Raw genomic sequence first — 17,945 nt, 5'->3', positions numbered from 1 at the left:
CCAGAAGGTTGAGACTCCAATGAGCCATGTTTACACCACTGCATTCCAGCCTGGGTAACAGAGCAAGACACTGTCTTAAAAAGAAAAAAAAAAAAAAGAATTAAATGAAAAGTGAACAATTTGATAAATTTTCATTTTCTTAGATTGTTTAATAACTTGTCATTATTTATTATGTACTATCTTCAGAGTTTTATATTTGCTCAACTGATTTGTTTGTTCTGTGTTCTTTGTAGTTTCCCGTCACCAATTTTCCTCGGAATTGGACAGGTGAGTAAAAAAAAATAGAATTAACCTCTTATTTTGTCATCAGTGTTCATAATGACATTTTAAGTCCTTTTGTTTAAAGCTGTGGTTTGCAAATTTATTCAGCTGGCAGAAGACCAGAGGGTCATGGAACTCCTGGTGAGACAACAGGACATATTGACACTTATTTTATTTCAGTCTACAATTTAGGAACAATTGTATTTATGGGAAAAACAGCTTCTTATTTTAAGTTCCTTAACTGAATTTAATTACTCTAAAGCAGGGGGCTACAAGACTCAAAGCCTCCAAGGCCTGGAGGGTAACACATGAGTTGACTGAGGACTGGGTGGGAGAGAGAATACTTGTCCCACTCAAAGTGTCAGCTTGATACTTAGTTTAAGCCATTGTGCCTGACAGGAAAAGGGTTGAGAGATGGGGTGGGACCCACCATGCTGCCCTTATTATTAGCATCAGAAGCTTTTCAAGAGAAAGAGAGTTTGATTTTTTTTTTTTTTTTGAGACGGAGTTTTGTTCTTGTCGTCCAGACTGGAGTGTGATGGCACGATGTTGACTCACTGCCACCTCTGCCTCCCAGGTTCAAGAAATTCTTCCAGCTCAGCCTCCCAAGTAGCTAGGATTACAGGCACCTGCCACCGTGGCCAGCTATTTTTGTATTTTTAGTAGAGACAGGGTTTCGCCATGTTAGCTAGGCTGGTCTCGAGCCCCTGACCTCAGGCGATCCGCACCCTCCTTGGCCTCCCAAAGTGCTGGGATTACAAGTACAAGGATGAGCTTGGGTAAGCTTTCAAACTACGCCCATTTGGCAGTTTCTGAAATTTCCCATTTATGTTAATTTGTGGCTTGTTTATTCTTGTGGTTGTATACTGGTGATTTCCAGATAAATAAATAGTAACAGACACCAATGTTTTTTGTTTGTTTGTTTTGATTTTGATTTAATTCATAGAGGGAAAAGCTTAACATTATGAAAATAGTACCTGTTAACTAAATTTTTAATTGTGAATCTGGAAAAGCCTGTCGTTTATGTGAGTAAACATTATTCTTTTTTTTTTTTTTTTTTTTTTTTTTTTTTGTGACTGAGTCTCAGTCTGTCGCCCAGGCTGGAATGCAGTGGTGTGATCTTGGCTCACTGCAACCTCTGCCTCCTGGGTTCAAGTGATTCTTCTGCCCCAGCCTCCCGAGTAGCTGGGATTACAGGTGCGCACCACCATGCCCAGCTAATTTTTTGTATCTTTAATAGAGACAGGGTTTCACTATGTTGGCCAGGTTGGTCTCTAGCTCCTGACCTTGTGATCCACCCACCTTGGCCTCCCAAAGTGCTGGGATTACAGGCATGAGCCACCGTGCCTGGCCAAATAAACATCATTCTGATTAAATGTCTTGCTAATAAATACTTCTTTGCAACATCATTTTAGGGAGAAACAATTATAACAAGAATTTTCTTACAGTAAAAAAATTATTTTTATATTTCAATGTAAAAATATTAGAAAAAAGCACGTTTAAAAAAAAAAAAGATCAGGCCGAGCACAGTGGCTCATGCCTATAATCCTAGCACTTTGGGAGGCCGAGGTGGGTGGATCACTTGAAGTCGGTAGTTTGAGACCAGCCGGGACAACATGGTGAAACTCAGTCTCTACTAAAAATACAAAAATTAGCCAGAAATTGCTTGAACATTCACTGGGAGGCAGAGGTTGCAGTGAGCCGAGATTGCACCACTGCTCTCTAGCCTGGGTGACAAGCAAAACTCCGTCTCAAAAAAAAAAAATAATAATCAGTGATAAGGTACCCTATGTAGTCTCTAAGTGAAATAAATTCATTACTCTTTAACCCAGTGGCTTATACTCAAAGGTAAAGCCTTTCTGATTTGCAATTTGTTGAGGGAAGAGGCCAGTTAGACCTAATTTTAAAAGTCTGAATTACATTTAAGTGTTAGTATATTTATTTTATTTTATTTTTATTTTCTTCCTTCCTTCCTTCTTTTCCTTTTTTTTTTTTTAGTGTCTGGCTCTGTTGCCCAGTCTGGAGTACAGTGGTGTGATCTTGGTTCACTGTACCCTTCACCTCCTGGGCTCAAGTGATCCTCCTGCCTCAGCCTTTCAAGTAGCTGGGACTACAGGCATGCATCACCACCACACTGGCTAATTTTTGTATTTTTTGTAGAGATAGGGTTTCGCCATGATGCCCAGGCTGGTCTTGAACTTCTGGGCTCAAGCGATCTGCCTACCTTGGCCTCCAAAGTGTTGGGATTATGGGCGTGAGCCACTGTGCCTGGCCAATGTTATTGTATTTCTTTAAGAATTATAAAGTGAGGCATAAGTACAAAGTACAGTTATAATTCAGGATGGGCTTAATTACATAAATATATTATAAGTTTTAAGTTTGTAAACTCAGAAGCGAGGTATAGGATTATAATCATGTTGAAGGAGTCTTAAATTTTCGCATCCTAAAATGGAGAGAATTAGTAAGTTCTAAAACTTGCATGAAAGATGACGTTAAATTTTTATTTCATAATAATGATATGGAGTATTTCCAGTATACCTAGGGTACTCCAGATTAAGAGGATTTGAAGGAGACATTTTTGCTATACCAGCTAGATTGAAAAGTAAATCTTTAAAGTTTAAAGAACTTTTTTTCCTCTTTGTTGGTCTTCTGTTTTATGGAAATAATGGACTTTTTAAAAAATGTGCTTAGGTGTGGAGTTTCTTTTAAAAGAATGTTCCCGTGCCTTTATGGGGGAGGATGCCATATGTTTAGTATATGGTAACTATGGTCCAGGATCAATGTGTCACCTCACTGGCTGTGATCACTTTTGCACATTTGTCACTGTCAGAGAGACCATTCCCTTTCTCCCTCTGCCACAGTTCATTCCTAGAGCCCCGTGAGATAATGTGTATGTGTGTCTATTGGATATTACACTTTTTTTTTTTTTTTTGAGATAGAGTCTTGCTCTGTCTCCCAAGCTGGAGTGCAGTGGCATGATCATGGCTCACTGGACTCACTGCAGCCTTGACTTTCCAGGCTCAGGTGGTCCTCCTACCTCAGTATCCTGAATAGCTGGGACCACAGATCACCAAGACTGGCTAATTTTTTGTATTTTTTTGTAGAGATGGGTTTTCACCATGTTGCTTAGGCTGGTCTGGAGCTCCTAGGCTCAAGTGATCTTCCCGCCTCAGCTTCCCAAAGTGCTGGGATTACAGGCATGAGCCATGGCACCCAGCCGATATTACCTTTTTTTTTTTTTTTTTTGAGATAGTGGTGTCTCACTCTGGAGGGCAGTGGTGTGATCTTGGCTCACTGCAACCTCGGCCTCTCAGGTTCAAGCGATTCTCCTGCCTCAGCCTCCTGAGGAGCTGGGATTCTGCATTTGCCACCATGCCCAGCTAATTTTTGTTTTTTAGTAAAGACAGGATTTCACCATGTTGGCCTGGCTGGTCTTGAGCTCCTGACCTCAAGTAATCCACCCATCTTGGCCTCCCAAAGTGCTGTGATTATAGCTGTGAGCCACTGTGCCCTGCCCGACGTTACTTTTTTTGCCTAGAGTTCTGATGGAATCTGTACTGTGGCAAGGAAAACAATGTTAATATTCTAAGAAATAGTTATTTTTTTCTGGAACCTAGAAAATGAATTTTTTGCTATATTTCTTTTTGATGAATGTGTTTTCTTCTGATGATGTCATTGTACCTCAAGCAATCTTTGCAGATGTTTTGCTGAAGTTTCTCTCTCCCCTTTTCTTCAGATGGCAGCCACCATAATGATACTATATGTGTCCAAGCTAAACAAAATCATTCACTTCCCTGATTTTGATAAGAAAATTCCTGTAAAGGTAAGTAATGAAAAGTATGTATGACTGTGATAGAAGATGTGAAAATACACATTGATTTTAGAGTACAGGTCAATTTCTATACACACTGTACTTTCTGCCTACACTGGATAGAAACTTCTTTTTTTGTTTGAGATGGACTCTCGCTCTGTCGCCCAGGCTGGAGTGCAATGGTGCGATCTTGGCTCACTGCAATCTCCGCCTCCTGGGTTCAAGTGATTCTCGTGCCTCAGCCTCCCTAGTAGCTGGGATTACAGGCGCCTGCCACCATTCCCGTCTAATTTTTTTTGTTTTGTTTTGTTTTTGTGTTTTTAGTAGAGATGGGGTTTCACCATGTTGGTCAGGCTGGTCTCGAACTCCTGACCTCAAGTGATCCACCCACCTTGGCCTCCCAGAGTGCTCGGATTACAGATGTGAGCCACTGTGCCTGGCCAAGAAATTTTAATAAAGACCATATATCATTTAGTTGTCCATTTATGTAATGCAATAGTAGTAAAAGTATGTGCTTAACAACTGACATCAAATAAATGAATGCTGTGTGTCTTGGGAAGTGAGAGAACTCTAAATTAGGCATTGGCAAACTTTTTTGGTAAAGGGTCAGACCATCTCTCGTAATTATTCACTTCTGCCACTGTACCATGAAAGTAGCCCTTGATGACATTTAAATGGGTTGATGTCCATGTGTTCCAATAAAACTTTATTTACATAAACAAGAGCTGGGCTGGATTTGGGCCCTAGTTTACTGATTTCTGTTTTCAGTTTTCATTTTTATCCTGAACTGACAAAAGCTGTGAGTGGAATCAAGAACGCAATTTGATATACATAGAAATACGCAGTTTTTTCCGTCCTGGAACTAGAAACATAAAATCCGCCATTCCTTCCTGGACTGTGGATGGAACTAACGTTTGTTGAACAGTTGCTGGGTTCCAGACATTAGGGCAGGCATTTAATTCTTAGACCAGTCCCATACAACAGGTGGTATTTATGGATATGACAGCATTTAGGTTTAAATCAGACTGTCAGTTCCCTGAGGGTGAGGACCTCATGTGGCTGGTTTGCTGCTGTTTCTCTAGTGCTTGGAAAAATGGTAGCATCTAGCACTGGATTATTTGTCAGACAGACCAAAGAAGCACATGCTTACAGCCTCAGTAATTAGGGAAGCCCAGTGTGGTGGCTCACGCCTATAATGCCAGTGACTCGGGGAGATCAAGGCAGGAGGATCGCCTGAGGCCAGGAGTTGGAGGTCAGTGTGGGGAACGTAGTAAGACATTGTCTCAAAAAAAAAAAAAAAAAGCCAGGTGGGGTGGCTCATGCCTGTAATCCCAGCACTTTGGGAGGCCAAGGCAGGTGGATCACCAGTTCAAGAGATCGAGACCAGCCTGGCCAACATGATGAAATCCCATCTCTACTGAATATACAAAAAAATTAGCTGGGCATGGTGGTGCACACCTGTAGTCCCAGCTACTCAGGAGGCTGAGGCAGGAGAATTGCTTGAACCCGGGAGGCAGAGGTTGCAGTGAGCCAAGATCACGCCACTGCACTCCAGCCTAGGCCACAGAGTGAGACCCCATCTCCAAGAAAAACAAAAACAAAAACAAAAAAAACAGAGATGTCCAGAAAAAGAGAAAAATAAAAGGTTGAAGTATATGAAAGCTGTCAACCTAATCATCATGAGAAAAACCAGAATATTACTGGGCTTACTTACTCTTACTTTATGGTATAGTATAATTTTAAAACATTTTAAAATGGTAAAATCTAATCTATACATAGAGAAAAAAGCATCCTATTTGAATGTGTAGTTGAATGAATAATTACCCTTGTAAACCATTATTTAGGTCATGAAATGTGATCACAAAGTCTTCCTTACCCACTATCCTAACTTTTCTAACAATAATTTTCTTGCTTTCTTTGTAATTATTCTAAATCTGGATGCATCCCTACTTTTTTTTTTTTTTTGAGACGGAGTTTTGCTCTTGTTGCCCAGGCTGGAGTGCAATTGTGCAATGTCAGCTCACTGCAAACTCTACCTCCTGGGTTCAAGCGATTCTCCTGCCTCAGCCTCCTGAGTGGCTGGGATTACAGGCATGCGCTGCTATGCCTGGCTAATTTTTTATTTTTAGTAGAGACGGGGTTTCTCCATGTTGGTCAGGCTGGTCTCGAACTCCTGACCTCAGGTGATCCGCCTGCCTTGGCCTCCCAAAGTGCTGGAATTGCAGGCTTGAGTCACTACACCCAGCCACATCCCTAAATTCTGTAGTCTCGTTTTACCTGCTTTTAAACTTGAGATAAAGGGAATCTAAATCTATGTTCTTAGGTCTCTTGCTTCTTTCACTTAATATTATGATGGTGAAATTCATCTGTGTTGTGTGTGGCTGTATTCTTTTATTTTCATTCTATGAATATACCACAATTTACTTATCTGTTCTATTGTTCATAGTAATTTGGATGTTTCCAGTTTGGGGGCTAGAAAAATAAAAAGTACCACTCTGAACATGCTTCTAGTTGGACCCTGGCGTACATGTGTTAGCTGGGGCTGCCGTAACAAAATACCCCCAGCCAGGTGGCTTCAACAACAGAAATGGATCTCACAGTTCTGGAGGCTGGAAGTCCAGGACCAAGGTGCTGGCAGGGTTGACTTCTGGTGAGGCTTTGCATCCTGGCTTACAGATGGCCACCTTCTCACTGTGTCCTCAATGGCCTTTCCTCTGTGTGTGCACTCCTCGTATCTCTTCCACTTCCTTTTTTTTTCTGTTTTTGTTTTCATTTTTATTATTATTTTGAGACAGGGTCTAGCTCTGTCACCCAAGCTAGAGTGCAGTGGTACATCCACAGCTCACTGCAGCTTCGAACTCATGGGTCCAAGTGATCCTCCTGCCTCAGCCTCCCAAGTAGCTGGGACTACAAGCATTCGCTACCATGCCTTGCTAATTTAAAAAATTTTTGTAGAGACAGGGTCTCACTATGTTGCCAGGGCTGGTCTTGAACTCCTGGGCTTAAGCTATCTTCCTGTGTTGGCCTCCCAAAGTGTTACAATTACAGGTGTGAGCCACCGTGCCTGGCCTCTTCTCTTCATACAGGGACACCAGTCTTGTTGGGCTAGGGCTGTACCACTATGCCCTCATGTAACCTGAATGACCTTGGTTAAGACCTCATCTCCAAATACAGTCACATTGGGGATTAGGACTTCAACATATGAATGTGGGGAAAAACAAGATTCAGTTCATAACGTGCATATGAGTGAGGAATATGTCTATCAGAGTGGAACTGCTGGCCCCTGGGGCGTGCATATCTTCAGCTTTAATATGTATCGTTGAACTGTTCTTCATGGTGGCTATACCAATTCACCTTCTGACAAACGTGCCTGAAAGTCCCTGTTGCTTCATATTCTTGGTATGTGAGTCATTTTAAATTTGGCTAGTCTGGGCCGGGCGTGGTGGCTCACACCTGTAATCCCAGCACTTTGGGAGGCTGAGGCAGGCAGATCACCTGAGACCAGGAGTTCGAGACCAGCCTGGCCACCATGGCAAAACCCCATCTCTACTAAAAATACAAAAAATTAGCCGGGCATGGTGGCGGGTGCCTGTAATCCCAGCTACTCGGGAGACTGAGGCAGGAGAATTGCTTGAACCTGGGAGGTGGAGGTTTCAGTGAGCTAAGATCACACCATTGCACTGCAGCCTGGGCAATAAGAGCAAAACTCTGTCTCAAAAAAAAAATTAATAAATTTTGCTAATCTGATGGATGTGTCATGACATCTTATGGGCTTTAGTTTGCATTTCCCTGATGACTAGTGAGGAGGAGCGCCTTTTCTTTTCTTTTTTTTTTTTTTTTTTTGAGATGAAGTCTTGCTCTGTTGCCCAAGCTGGAGTGCAGTGGTGCAGTTTTGGCTCACTGCAACCTCTGCCCCCTGGGTTCAAGCGATTCTCCTGCCTCAACCTCCCGAGTAGCTGGGACTATAGATGTGTGCCACCATGCCCAGTTAATTTTTGTATTTTTAGTAGAAATGGGGTTTTGCTGTGTTGGTCAGTCTGGTCTCGAACTCCTGACCTCATGATCCGCCTACCTTGGCCTCCCAGAGTGCTGGGATTACAGGCATGAGCCACCACGCCCCACCAAAATCATTTTTTTAATGCCTGTTTGAAGATCCTCTCTGGTGAAGTATCTGTCACCATTTTTATATGTGAAGGAAAATGCTTATTGGAGTTCTAACCAAATATTTCTTCTTTTTTTTAATGGAAGCTGTTTCCTCTGCCTCTCCTCTACGTTGGAAATCACATAAGTGGATTATCAAGCACAAGTAAATTAAGGTAGAGTACAGGATAATGGCTGGTGGAAAGTTCCTCACCTCTGTGCTGCCAGTGGTACAAAGACCAAGACTGATTTTTGCCATTGATAGTGCTTGTACCATATATAGAAGACAATAATATTTAGTAATTTAAGGAAGTAAGGTGGAGTTTTGAGTTTAATTGGCCAATGATTTTAGGAATGTTAAAAAGCTTATTTTTTTAATTATATTCAAGCCTGATCATAGAATATGAGAGCTGTAGACATTAAGGTAGAGAAGGTCTGATTTATCCAGGTAGGATTCTTGGTATGAATATGATTTTGTGTGACTTTTGGTTTCATCTCAGTTTTATAAGAGCAGGAACATCCCCTCAGCCTTGGTGTAGACCAGGTTTGGTGCAGGGAAAAATAATGACAGACATTTTCAAGTGTGTGCTATAAACTTCTGAAATTTGCATCTGCATTTATTTCAGGGTCTTTTTTTTTTTTTTTTTTGAGACGGAGTCTCACTCTGTCTCCCAGGTTGGAGTGCAGTGGTATTATCTTGACTCACTGCAACCTCCACCTTCTGAGTTCAAGCGATTCTCCTGCCTCAGCCTCCCAAGTAGCTGGGATTATAGGCGCCTGCCACCACGCCTGGCTAAGTTTTGTATTTTTAGTAGAGACGGGGTTTCACCGTGTTGGCCAGGCTGGTCTTGAACTCCTGACCTCAGGTGATCCATCCGCTTCGGCCTCCCAAAGTGCTGGGATTACAGGTGTGAGCCACTGCGCCTGGCCTCTTTCAGGGTTTTTTGATTATGGGGCACATAATACCTTATCCTTCTTGGAATGCTATTAAATGGATCAGTTTCACTGTTAATGATTTTTTTTTTTTTTTTTTGAGACGGAGTCTCGCTCTGTCGCCCAGGCTAGAGTGCGTTGGCACAATCTTGGCTCACTGCAAGCTCCACCTCCCAGGTTCAAGCCATTCTCCAGCCTCAGCCTCCCCAGTAGCTGGGACTACAGGCGCCCGCCACTACGCCCGGCTAATTTTTTGTATTTTTAGTAGAGACAGGGTTTCACCATGTTAGCCAGGATGGTCTCGATCTCCTGACCTCGTGATCCGCCCGCCTCAGCCTCTCAAAGTGCTGGGATTACAGGCGTGAGCTACCATGCCCGGCCACTGTTAATGATTTTAAGGGGTTGATATCTTATCTTTTTTTTGAGATGGAGTCTTGCTCAATCACCCAGGCTGGAGTGTAGTGGTGTGATCTTGGCTCACTGCAACCTCCACCTCTTGGGTTCAAGCGATTCTCCTGCCTCCCAAGTAGCTGGGATTCTGCACCTGCCACTATGCCCAGCTAATTTTTGTATTTTTAGTAAAGACGGGGTTTCACCATGTTGGCCAGGCTAGTCTTGAACTCTTGACCTCAAGTAGTCTGCCTGTCTTGGCCTCCCAAAGTACTTGGATTACAGGCATGAGCCACTACACCCAACCTAAACTTTTTCGATAAGGACAAATTTTCACCACTTCATATAGGAAAAGCAGGATAAAAGCTTCCTTTATTAATGTTCAGACTAATAAATTAGTGTCCTGACACCTTCAATAGTGACCAGGAAGGGTTGTTTTTTATTTGTTTGTTGTTGTTTTTACCTATCATGGATTCATGGTTTTTCATTTACTTGATACAAGTCCTTTATCAAATATGTGTTTTGCAAATATTTTTTTCCTAGTTTGTGGCTTATCTTTTTATTTTCTTAACACTGTCTTTCACAGAGCAGAAGTTTTTAATTTTAATGAAGTTCACAATCATTTTTTTTCTTTCATGGATTATACTTCTGGTTTTGAATTTGAAACTCATCATCAAACCAAGATTACCCAAATGCTATCTTCCAGAATTTTTATAGTTTACATTTTACATTTAGGTCTCTACAAATTTGCCTACTCTAGACATCTCATACAAGTAGAATCGTACAATATTTTTGCCTTTTTTGTCTGGTTTATTCTCTTACATCATATTTTCAAGGTTTATCCATGTTATATTAGGTATCAGAATTTAATTCTTTTTTCAGGCTGATTAATATTCCATTGCAGGTATATATATGTGTGTGTGTGTGTGTGTGTGTGTGTGTGTGTGTGTATATATATATATATAATGTTTTGTTTATCCATTTATAAAAATATTATTTATTTATTTATTTTTTGAGACAGGGTCTTGTTTTATTACCCAGGCTGGAGTGCAGTGGTGCGATCACAGCTCACTGCAGCCTCACCCTGCTGGGCTCAAGCGATTCTCCTGTCTCGGTCTCCTGAGTAGCTGGGGCTACAGGTGTGTGCCACCACGCCTGGCTTATTTTTATATTTTTTGTAGAGACTAGGTCTCACCATGTTGCCCAGGCTGATCTTGAACTCCTGAGCTCAAGCAATCTGCCTGCTCCGGCCTCCCAAAGTGTTGGGATTACAGAAATGAGCCACTGTACCCAGCCTGTAAAAGTTTTAATTTTGATGAATTCCAGTTTTTCTATGTTTTTCTTTTGTTGCTTGTACTTTTGATGTTTTATCTAAGGCTTTGCCTAACCGAAGGGTCATAAAGATTTACTTCTATACTTTCTTCTAAGAATGTTATAGTTTTAGATCCTATGTCCAGGTCTTTAATACATTTCAGTTAATTAAAAATTTTTTTCTTTTAAGTGATGGGGTCTTTCTATGTTGCTGTGTTACCCAGACTCAAATGCAGTAGCTTTCACTGGTGCAATCATGGCTCACTGTGGCCTCAAACTCCTGGGCTCAAATGATTCTCCACCTCAGCCTCTCGAGTACCTGGGACTGCAGGCACATGTGACCGTACCCAGCTTTTGGGTTAATTTTTTATATGTGGTATGAGATAGAAGTTCAAATTCATTTTTTTTGCATGTGGATGTTCAGTTGTCCCAGCACCATTTGTTGAAAAGACTGTTCTTTTTCCATTGTATTGTCTTGGCATCCTGGTAGAAAATCAATTGATCATAATTTTAAGAATGTATTCTATTGATTGTATGTCATCTTTATTTATTTTTTATTTATTTCTTTTTGAGATGGAGTTTCGCTCTTGTTGCCCAGGCTGGAGTGCAATGGCGCGATCTCGGCTCACCGCAACCTCCACCTCCCAGGTTCAAGCAGTTCTCCTACCTCAGCCTCCAGAGTAGCTGGGATTACAGGCATGCACTACCACGCCCAGCTAATTTTGTATTTTTAGTAGAGACGGGGTTTCTGCATGTTGAGGCTGGTCTCGAACTCCTGACCTCAGGTGATCCATCCGCTTTGGCCTCCCAAAGTGCTGGGATTACAAGCATGAGCCACCACGTCCAGCCTATCTATCTTTATTATTATTTTTTTGAGACAGGGTCTTGCTCTGTCACCCAGGCTGGAGTGTGGTGGCACAGTCACCACTCACTGCAGCCTTGACCTCCCAGGCTGAAGCGATCCTCCCACCTCAGCCTCCCAAGTAGCCGGGACCACAGGTGAGCACCAGCACACCTGGCTAATAATTGTTTTAATTTTTTGTAGAGATAGGATTTCACCATGTTGCCCAGGCTGGTCTCGAACTCCTGGGCCCAAGGGATCCGCCTGCCTCAGCCTCCTAAATTGCTGGGATTATTGGAGTGAGCCACCGTGCCCAGCCAGCTAGCTAGCTAGCTAGCTATCTTCTATCTTTAAACCAGTACTAGCTAGTCTTGATTATTGTAACTTTGTATTAAATTTTGAAATTGGAAAGTGTAAGTACACCAACTTTGTTCTTCTTTTTCAAGATAGTTTTGATTTTTTAATTCTCTTGCATTTCCTTGTTAATTTTAAAATTAGCTTGTCAATTTCTGCAAAAAAAAAAAAAAAAAAGAATAAATAAAGCCAGGTAAGATTTGATAGGGATTGTGTTGAATCTGTGACTTAGTTTGTTAGTGTTGCTGTAAAGGACTACCTGAGGCTGGGTAATTTATGAAGAAAAAAGGTTCGTGTGCTTCACAATTCTGCAGGCTGTGCAAGAAGCATGGCGCCAGCATCTGCATCTGGTGAGGGCCTCAGGCCCTCCTGGCAGAAGGGGAAGGGGAGCTAGTGCGTGCAGAGATCCCGTGGCAAGAGAGGGGATGCTATCAGGCTCCTTTAACAATCAACCTTCATGGGAATTAACAGAGTGAGAACTCACTCCCCCTGCCCCAGTTGATTAATCTATCCATGAGGAATCAGCCCCCACAGCTTAAACATTGCCCACCAGGCTCCACCTTCAACATGGGGATCCAATTTTAACATGAGGCATAAAGGGTCAAATATCCAAACTGTAGCAATCTGTGTATCTATTTGAAGAGTATTTTTAATAACGTAAGGTTTTAATAACATAAGGTCTTTTGATCCATGAACATGGAGTGTCTTTCCGTTTATTTAGGTCTTCATTACTTTCTTTTTTTAATTTAAAAATTTTCTTAGAAGGCCAGGCACAGTGGCTCAACGCCTGTAATCCCAGCACTTTGGAGGCCGAGGCAGGTGGATCACCTGAGGTCAGGAGTTCGAGACCAGCCTGACCAACATGGTGAAACCCCGTGTCTACTAAAAATACAAAAATTAGCTGGGTGTCGTGGTGGATACCTGTAATTCCAGCTACTTGGGAGGCTGAGGCAGGAGAATTGCTTGAACCCAAGAGGTGGAAGTTGCAGTGAGCCAAGATCGCGCCATTGCACTCCAGCCTGGGTGACGAGCAAAACTCCGTCTCAAAAAAAAAAAATTTTTTTTTTTTCTTAGAGACAATATCTCACTCTGTTGCCCAGACTGGAGTACAAGTGGCATGATCATAGCTTACTGCAGTAGCCTCGACCTCCTGTGCTCAAGCCATCCTCTTGTCTCAGCCTCCCAAGTGGCTGAGACTGCAGACATTCACTACTGTGAATTTAAAAAACATATTTTTTTTTAGCTTGGCGTGGTGGCTTACGTCTGTAGTCCCAGCACTTTGGGATGCCAAAGCAGGTGGATCACTTGAGGTCAGGAGTTTGAGACCCAGCCTGGTCAACATGGTGAAACCCCACCTATACTAAAAATACAAAAATTAGCCAGGCATGGTAGTGCACGCCTATAATCCCAGCTACTTAGGTGGCTGAGGCACAAGAATCGCTTGAGCCAGGAGGCGGAGGTTGCAGTGAGCCAAGATGATGCCACTGCACTCCAGCCTGGACAACAGAGCAAGACCCTGTCTCAAAGTAAAGACGGGGTCTTGCTCTGTTGCCCAGGCTGCTCTCAACCTCTTGGCCTCAAGCAATTCTTCTGCTTCAGCCTCCCAAAGTGCTGGGATTATAGGCATGAACCACTGCACCTGGTTTTTTAAATTTTTTTAAACAATGTTTTGTAGTTTTCTGCACACAAGTCTTACACTTCTTTTGTTAAAATTGTGTCTAAGAATTTTATTCTTTTTGATGCTATTTTAGATGAAATTGCTTTGGTAACTTAATTTTTTTTTTTTTTTTTTGAGATGGAGTCTCGCTTTGTTGCCCAGGCTGGAGTGTAGTGGTGCGATCTTGGCTTACTGCAATCTCTGCTTCCTAGGTTCAAGCAATTCTCCTGCCTTAGCCTCCCGAGTAACTGGGATTATAGTCATGCACCACTACGTCCAGCTAATTTTTTGTATTTTTAGTATAGGTGGGGTTTCACCATGTTGGCCAGGCTGGTCTTGAACTCCTGACCTCAATTCATCCACCCACCTTGGCCTCCCAAAATGTTGGGATTACAGGCGTGAGCCACTGTGCCCAGCCTAATTTCATTTTTGGATTGCTCATTGCTAGCGTATATTGAGAGTTGACTTTTGTATATTCGTTTTGTTTCCTGCATATTTGCTTGATTCACTTATTGTGGTTCTAATAATTTTTAAGTGGATCCCTTAGGATTTTCTGTATAGAAGATGTTCTCTGCAAATAGAGATAGCGTTAGTTCTTCCTTTCCAAATGAGATGTTTGTTTTTAATAACTGCACTGTCTAGAACCTCAAATACAGTGTTGAATAGATACAATAGTGAGAGTGAACCTCCTGGTCTTGTTCCTAATCATAGGGGGAAAACATTCACCTTTTAACCATCAAGTATACCTTATTTGCTTTTAAAAGGCATAATCTAGAATACTTTTCGAATGCAATTGAAAATATAAAACGTTTTGTTGTTGTTGCAGCTTTGAAAAATGTAGGTCCAGCCAGTCTCGTAAGACATCTTTAGGTGTGAATATAAAGTTCCTGAACATTCTTTCTGCAGCTGCTCTCTGGATGCAGTGTGGTTGATGATGTGAAGCCTGTGCTGGGGTATGGTTGGCTGAGCTGCCACTCTCCTCCTGTGCTGCTGTTCCAGCTCTGACTTTGTTTCCCTAGCTCATCGGCCGCTCAGGGTCGCATCTAGAAGCAGGTGGAGATGGGCTGGCATGGCATTTGGCAGCCCTGGCAGTCTGTTGACTATGCACTGAGCTGCATCCTGGAATCTCTGGGTATTAGGAGTGGGTAGAAGGTTCTTAACTATATATTTTAAGGCAGTTTAGCCTTACTACATAACATTTGGGGAAGAAAACCACCCATAATCGACCTTTTAACACACAATTTTAAATACTCATTTTCAGCCCCGTGCGGTGGCTCATGCCTATAATCCCAGCACTTTGGGAGGCTGAGGCAGGTGGATCGCCTGAGATCAGGAGTTCGGGACCAGCCTGGCCAACATGGCAAAACTTCATTTCTACTAAAAATACAAAAATTAGCTGGGCGTGGTGGTGTAATCCCAGCTACCCGAGAGGCTGAGGCAGGAGAACCGCTTGAACCCGGGAGGTGGGGATTGCAGTGAGCTGAGATCGCGCCACTGCACTCCAGCCTGGGTGACAGAGTGAGACTCTATCTCAAAATAAATAAATAAATAAATAAATAAATAAATAAATAAATAATCCTTTGCAGCCCTTTTCTATATACAGAATGTATCTTGTTACAGTTGTAGATCCTACATGGTTTTGTATCCATTTGTTTTATTTAATATTCATTTTCTAATAGTATTTGTATTACAGAGTTATAGTATCATGTTACCTCAACTGAATGTATCATAATTTATTTAACTATTGTGATGTCTGACATTTAGGTTGTTTCTGATGTTTTTCCCACAGACACTACAGTGAACACATTTACGTGTGTGGTTTTTTTTTCTGTCTTTCGATTATTACCTTAAAATGTAAGTTTCCCAAGAAGAAGTAATTAGGTCCAAGGTCAGAACCTTTTTTTATTTTTTTGAGACAGAGGTTGCAGTGGTGCGATCCTGGCTCACTGCAACCTCCGCCTCACGGGTTCAAGCAATTCTCCTGCCTCAGCCTCCCGAGTAGCTGGGACTGCAGGTGCACATCACCATGCCTGGCTAATTTTTGTATTTTTAGTAGAAACAGGGTTTCACCATGTTGGCCAGTGTGGTGTCAAACTCCTGACCTCAAGTGATCCGCCCGCCTCGGCCTCCCAAACTGCTGGGATTACAGGCGACAGCCACCGTGCCCAGTCGGTCAGGACTATTTAATGATGACGCATAGGTCTGACTTGATTTGTCAAAGGATGTATTGGTTCACATCATGAAGTAGTTTCAGCACAACCTTTAGAATGGATGGACAGAACGGTGTCTTAAATTGCCAAGTGAAGCCTGGGTGCAGTGGCTCACGCCTGTAATCCCAACACTTCCGGAGGCTGTGGCGGGCAGATTACCTTAGGTCAGCAGTTTGAGACCAACCTGGCCAACATGGCGAAACTCTGTCTCTTCTGAAAATACAAAAATTAGCCGGGTGTTGTGGCGCATGCCTGTAATCCCAGCTACTTGGGAGGCTGAGGCAGGAGAATCGCTTGAACCCGGGAGGCAGAGGTTACAGTGAGCCGAGATTGCACCACTGCACTATAGCCTGGGCAACACAGCGAGACTCTGTCTCCAAAAAAATAAATAAATAAATAAAAAATAAGTAAATAAATTGCTAAGTGAAAGTGGTATGATATTATTTAATCTCCATTTATTTTTATTATTTAATGTGATTTGTTAATGGTAAATGTGAAAATTGATTTGGAAAATTAGTAAGCTTAATTAAAAATGTAAAACATGTAAAAATAAAACCAATCAACCAACCCTTGGTGTCTGACATGCTTCACTCTTTTCCTGGCAGCCTACCGATGTTCACCGTGCTCAGGAAATTCACCATTCCACTTACCTTACTTCTGGAAACCATCATACTTGGGTGATTTTGTTTTTCCTCCATTCTTCCAGTGTGTCTCCCACCCACTGCATTTCTTTTACCCAGCAAATTCTAGTAGCCATTGCTAGTTGCAATAATTTAAGGACAAATGGTTTATTCATTTAAAAGTAGTTTTGTGCTTCTGTGATTCCCTAAGAACTTAATGAGGGATTTTTAAAAAGTCGTAATTTTACCATAGACAAATAATGCATGTTTGTGGTAGAAAATCGTAAGAAAGTAAAAGAAACATTCCAAAAAGGATGTAAACCTGTTTCCTGAGCCAGATGGAATATATACCAATTTTGGAATACAGAAGAGAAACTGTCTACGTATACATATAGGATAGTTGTGCAGGGTATGAGGGATATCAATTCTGACACAGTGATTATAATATATCAGAAGAAATTAATTTTTATATTGTTGGTATAAAATTTTTCATAAGGCTGTTTAGTCTGATATCCAAAAAGTTGATTCTTGATTTTGCCGGGGGGATTATTTAGAAATGAATTTTGGTTGGTGGTTCAGTGTTTTAAGCGCTTGTATTGAATTTTATCATAATCTTTGAATACTCACTATCAGTCCATGCAAACTAGATCCACCAGCAGGAGTGCTTCTGTATTTTGTCCCAGTATCTCTCTAGTGAGAACAGAGAAATCAGTTTGTAATTAGATTAAGAAAACTGCTTAAGAAATAATGTAAATTTAGTCTGACTTAGAAACACTTTTAGTGCTTTCTCTATATCAAGCATTGTCTGCTAGATTTTAGCTATAAAACTGCTGATGTCTATTTTCAATTTGTTTAAAAAATATAATCATATTTCAATGTTTCCTCTCCACTCCCTTTCCTTTCTTATTTGTGTATTTATTACAGGAAGCAGTATTCACTCAACATCATCCTCAGTGTCTTTGCCATTATTCTCGGGGCTTTCATAGCAGCTGGGTAAGACTTTGGACTGTTTCTACTCAATAACTTCTTTGTGTCTTTGACAATAGGCCCAGCCCCATCCTCAGTTTTTCATTTTCCATCTGGCTGCTGTTGAATTGAGCAGCCAAGAGACAAATCTGTTGAAGTTAGTGGAATCCCCATGTGTTCCTGTGAAAGTCAAAGTGGGTCCCACATTGGCCAGAAAATATCTGAGAATATATGAAGAGAGCATTGCAAGATATTAATATAGCTTTTCTTCACAAAAAGCAGTGAACTGTTTACATTTCTTACTGAATGTTTGTCTTCATTATAACAACTTTAGTTGAGAAGTTCTTAGGCATTTGATTAATAGTAACAGAATTACAAAGCCTTTGTGTGCTGATTTATTTTATTATTCCATGATACCTTAGCAGTTGCTATTTCCGATGGTAGAATGCTA

The 17,945-nt window shown here is 41.6% G+C and overlaps 1 protein-coding gene across 6 annotated transcripts in view; it reads left to right on the top strand.

Moving 5' to 3' along the window:
- Positions 1-17,945, top strand: part of SLC35D2 (solute carrier family 35 member D2) — a 70,936-nt gene that overhangs the window by 15,706 nt on the left and 37,285 nt on the right. For 3 of the 6 annotated variants that reach the window (XR_002916295.3, XM_024252753.3, XM_024252752.3), the window contains exons 2-6: positions 234-267; positions 3,998-4,084; positions 8,321-8,388; positions 16,514-16,585; positions 17,453-17,521. Coding sequence is in view for 5 of the 6 variants with exons in the window: in XM_024252753.3 (XP_024108521.1) it covers positions 234-267; positions 3,998-4,084; positions 8,321-8,388; positions 16,514-16,585; positions 17,453-17,521 (330 nt within the window). In the remaining variant the exon portion in view is untranslated. The other 3 variants (XM_054520292.2, XM_054520293.2, XM_054520291.2) reach the window with 3 other exon arrangements.

Source organism: Pongo abelii, chromosome 13 (genome assembly GCF_028885655.2).
Source record: "Pongo abelii isolate AG06213 chromosome 13, NHGRI_mPonAbe1-v2.0_pri, whole genome shotgun sequence".
In the NCBI taxonomy this organism is placed as follows: Eukaryota; Metazoa; Chordata; class Mammalia; order Primates; family Hominidae; genus Pongo; species Pongo abelii.
This window is presented reverse-complemented; position numbering and strand designations above follow the sequence as displayed.